This window comes from Alligator sinensis, unplaced genomic scaffold (assembly GCF_000455745.1).
Source record: "Alligator sinensis unplaced genomic scaffold, ASM45574v1 scaffold1295_1, whole genome shotgun sequence".
In the NCBI taxonomy this organism is placed as follows: Eukaryota; Metazoa; Chordata; order Crocodylia; family Alligatoridae; genus Alligator; species Alligator sinensis.
This window is the reverse complement of record NW_005841880.1, coordinates 347,302-350,382: the sequence shown is the minus strand read 5'-3', so window position 1 is coordinate 350,382 and position 3,081 is coordinate 347,302. Positions and strand designations below refer to the sequence as shown.

The 3,081-nt window shown below is 68.6% G+C and overlaps 1 protein-coding gene across 1 annotated transcript in view; it reads left to right on the top strand.

The window, feature by feature from the left end:
• The window catches only part of SLC5A5 (solute carrier family 5 member 5), a 5,330-nt gene that overhangs the window by 533 nt on the left and 1,716 nt on the right, over positions 1 to 3,081 (top strand). The window contains exons 2-7 of the mRNA XM_025196553.1: positions 277 to 342; positions 497 to 548; positions 1,007 to 1,074; positions 1,579 to 1,733; positions 2,212 to 2,352; positions 2,790 to 2,936. Coding sequence (XP_025052338.1) covers positions 277 to 342; positions 497 to 548; positions 1,007 to 1,074; positions 1,579 to 1,733; positions 2,212 to 2,352; positions 2,790 to 2,936 — 629 coding nt within the window. The remainder of the gene's footprint in view (positions 1 to 276; positions 343 to 496; positions 549 to 1,006; positions 1,075 to 1,578; positions 1,734 to 2,211; positions 2,353 to 2,789; positions 2,937 to 3,081) is intronic.

The following is a 3,081-nucleotide window of genomic DNA, read 5'->3' as shown; positions in this document are numbered from 1 at the left end:
CTTTCACCCCAGTTTGCAGCCCCCGCCCAGCATGACCACCTTCCTCTGCAAGGAGGGGGAAGGGTCCAGAGTCCCCGGCTGCGGCCGGTCAGGGGCGGTCCAGACCGTTAGCAAACACCGCCGGCCTGGGGCCCCGGAGCAGCAGATCTACCAGCTTCGGGTCCTGCGGGGGCATGTGTGACCCCCCTGCCCCCTGTGTCCAGGGGTGGGGGGGTCGGGGGGCTGCGCTGTGCCATGCAATGCCGTGCTCATCACACCCTCGTGTCCCCCCGGCAGTACCTGGAGCTGCGCTTCAGCAAGGAGGTTCGCCTGTGCGGCACCGTCCAGTACATCGCGGCCACGGTGCGCTGCTGGGGGGCCGCGGGCTGGGCGTTACCGGGGGGGGGTCTGCGGGGTTCGGCCGAAGCGTCTGCATGGGGCTGGGCAGGAGGTGGCGTGGGGCAGGGCAGGGGTCTCCCCGGAGTCACGGTGCCCCCGCGTCCCGTTCTGGCTGCAGGTGCTGTACACGGGCATCGTCATCTACGCCCCGGCCCTGATCCTCAACCAAGGTGCGTTGCGGGCACACGCAGCGGAGAGCAGAGTCCTAGACGATGAGGGTTGGCAGGGACCACGCGTCTAGTCCAGGACCAGCCCCAGCTACATCCTCCCAGCCAAGGCTCTGTGTAGCCGGGGCTTAAACACCTCTGGGGAAGCGGGGGAGAGGCGACTGGAGGAGCCTGGGGCTGGGCCTGGCATGGGACCCCCCCCAGCACCCACCCACCTGCATCCCCCCTGCACCAGCCCATCCATGCCCTTCAGGGCAATGCCCGCAGGCTGAGCCCGCGGATCCCCTCCAGCCCCAGGCCAACGGCTCGTGCCCCGTGTGCCGTGCCAACTGGCTGGGGCAGGGCAGCGGAGCCCGGGACCCCTGCGGTCCCCGGAGCGGGGGTCTGTTTCTTCCCGGGGGGCGGGGGTGCAGGTCTGTAGCAGCGCCTGCTTCAGCGGCTTTGTTCCTCCGGCGGCTCAGTGACAGGGCTGGACATCTGGGCATCGCTGCTGTCCACGGGAGCCGTCTGCACCTTCTACACCACCATCGTGAGTGCCGCAGGCGCCCGTGCCCCCCACCCCTGCCCCCAGGTCGCCCTATGCTGGTGCAGCCTGGGCAGTCACCTCTCCTGGGCGTGGCTGTGCCCCCGCCGGCAAGACCCGCGGCTGATGTCTTGCATGGGCAGATCTCCGTTTGCCAGCCTGGGCGGCCTTTCCCCGGGAGGGAGCTGCTCCTGGAGCTCCACCAGCAAAGCCTGGGGTGCACCCGAGAGATCAGAGCCCGGGTGCCCATCTCCGAGCGCAGGTGGGGGGGTTTCTCTCCCATGCACTCCTTCTCCAGAGACAGGATCCACCAAGGGGGTGAGGCAGGCCGTGAACTTGAGCCCGGTCTGCCCGTGGGGTCACGTGCCGGGGGGAGAAGGCAGCGATGCTCCGTTGGCTCCAGGCTGGTTTGCTCCAGCCCTTGTCACCGGCCCTGGAGAAGCGTGGTGCCCGCTGATTCCCTGGGGTCTGCTGCCCGAGGGGCTGAACCCCCGTTTGCACCCCTCCCAGGGCGGGATGAAGGCGGTGGTCTGGACGGACGTCTTCCAGATGTTCGTGATGCTCTCCGGGTTCGTCGCCATCGCCATCCAGGGCACGTTGATGGTGGGAAGCCCCGGAGGGGTCCTGGGGGCCGCGTACAACCACTCCCGAGTGAACTTTGCTGAGTACGTTGGTTTCCCAGCACGATCCGGTCGGTCCGGGAAAACCCCACGGGCGTCCGTGTCCGTGTCCGTGTCCGTGTCTGAGCTGGGTATTCGGACATGCTCAGGCCTGTAGCTCCAACTTCCCCCCATCAGGCAGGAGGACCCAGGAGTGCTGACTCGCAGACGGGGAAATGGAGCAGGTGTGCACGCACCAGGCCTTTACTCCAGCGTAGCTGGACTCAGCTCCAGGGTGGAGTGGAGCCACCATGTGCCGTGGCCTCACCCCAGGCTCAGCACTGTCCCCCTTGGAAAGGCAGCGGCTGTGCCCCGCTTCCCCGTGGGGGGTCCGCTCCCCGAGTCGGGTTTATCCCAGGATAAGCTCCGTGCACACCAGCAGCCAGGTGCTGCTACCACGTACCGCTGGCCCCGGAGAGCAGGTCCGCGTGTCTGCTGGAGTGAACTCCAGGGCTGCGTCCTCATCGTGTCGTGCGCCCCGCAGCTTCGACCCCGACCCCCGGAGCCGCTACACCTTCTGGACTTTCCTCTTCGGGGGCACGCTGGTCTGGCTGTCCATGTACAGCGTGAACCAGGCGCAGGTCCAGCGCTACGTGGCCTGCCGGACGGAGCGCGAAGCCAAGCTGTGAGTCTGCTCCCCGCGTGGAGGAAGGGAAACTGAGGCAGGGGCCAGGAGAAGGAAGCACCCTGTCCGAGCCACCCCACCACAGCCGTGGGCAGCGCAGAAGGGTCCCTGGCTGCCCACGGGCACGAGGACCAGGGGGACCGCATGCACTTGGGTGCAAAGTCAGGGCAGGGATTAGAGCCGTGGTCTGGCCGTGAGTCCTGGGGTGAGAAGGGTCCAGGCTGGGTGCCTGCGGGGAGCCGCTGGCTGCATGGGGGCATGGGGGAGAAGGGGTGGGAAGCAGCCCATGTGCCCCCTCCGAGGCGGGTGGTACGGGGCAGCAGGACAAATGTCAGCAGCTGCCCGAGGAGGGCAGGGGGCTGCCAAGCTGGACCCCCAGCTCACTGGTGGGGGAGCTGGGACCTCACGCCCGGTGGGGCTGTGATCCGTGCCCGCAGCGCTCTGCTGGTGAATCAAGTGGGCCTCTGCTGCATCGTCTCCAGCGCCGTGACCTGCGGCATTGTGATGTTTGCGCTCTACAAGGACTGCGACCCGCTCCTGGCCGGATACATCTCTGCCCCCGACCAGGTGCCTCCCCTGCCCCGGTGAGCCCGGGGGGTGCAAGGGGGGAACCGCTGCACTCGAGCGGCGAAAGGCAAGAGGCGAGACCGTGGGAGCGGGACCCGCTGCCTGGCGCGGACCCCGACTGCGTCAGCGGCTCCGCGGGGGGGGGCCGGGGCCGCGCCCCGC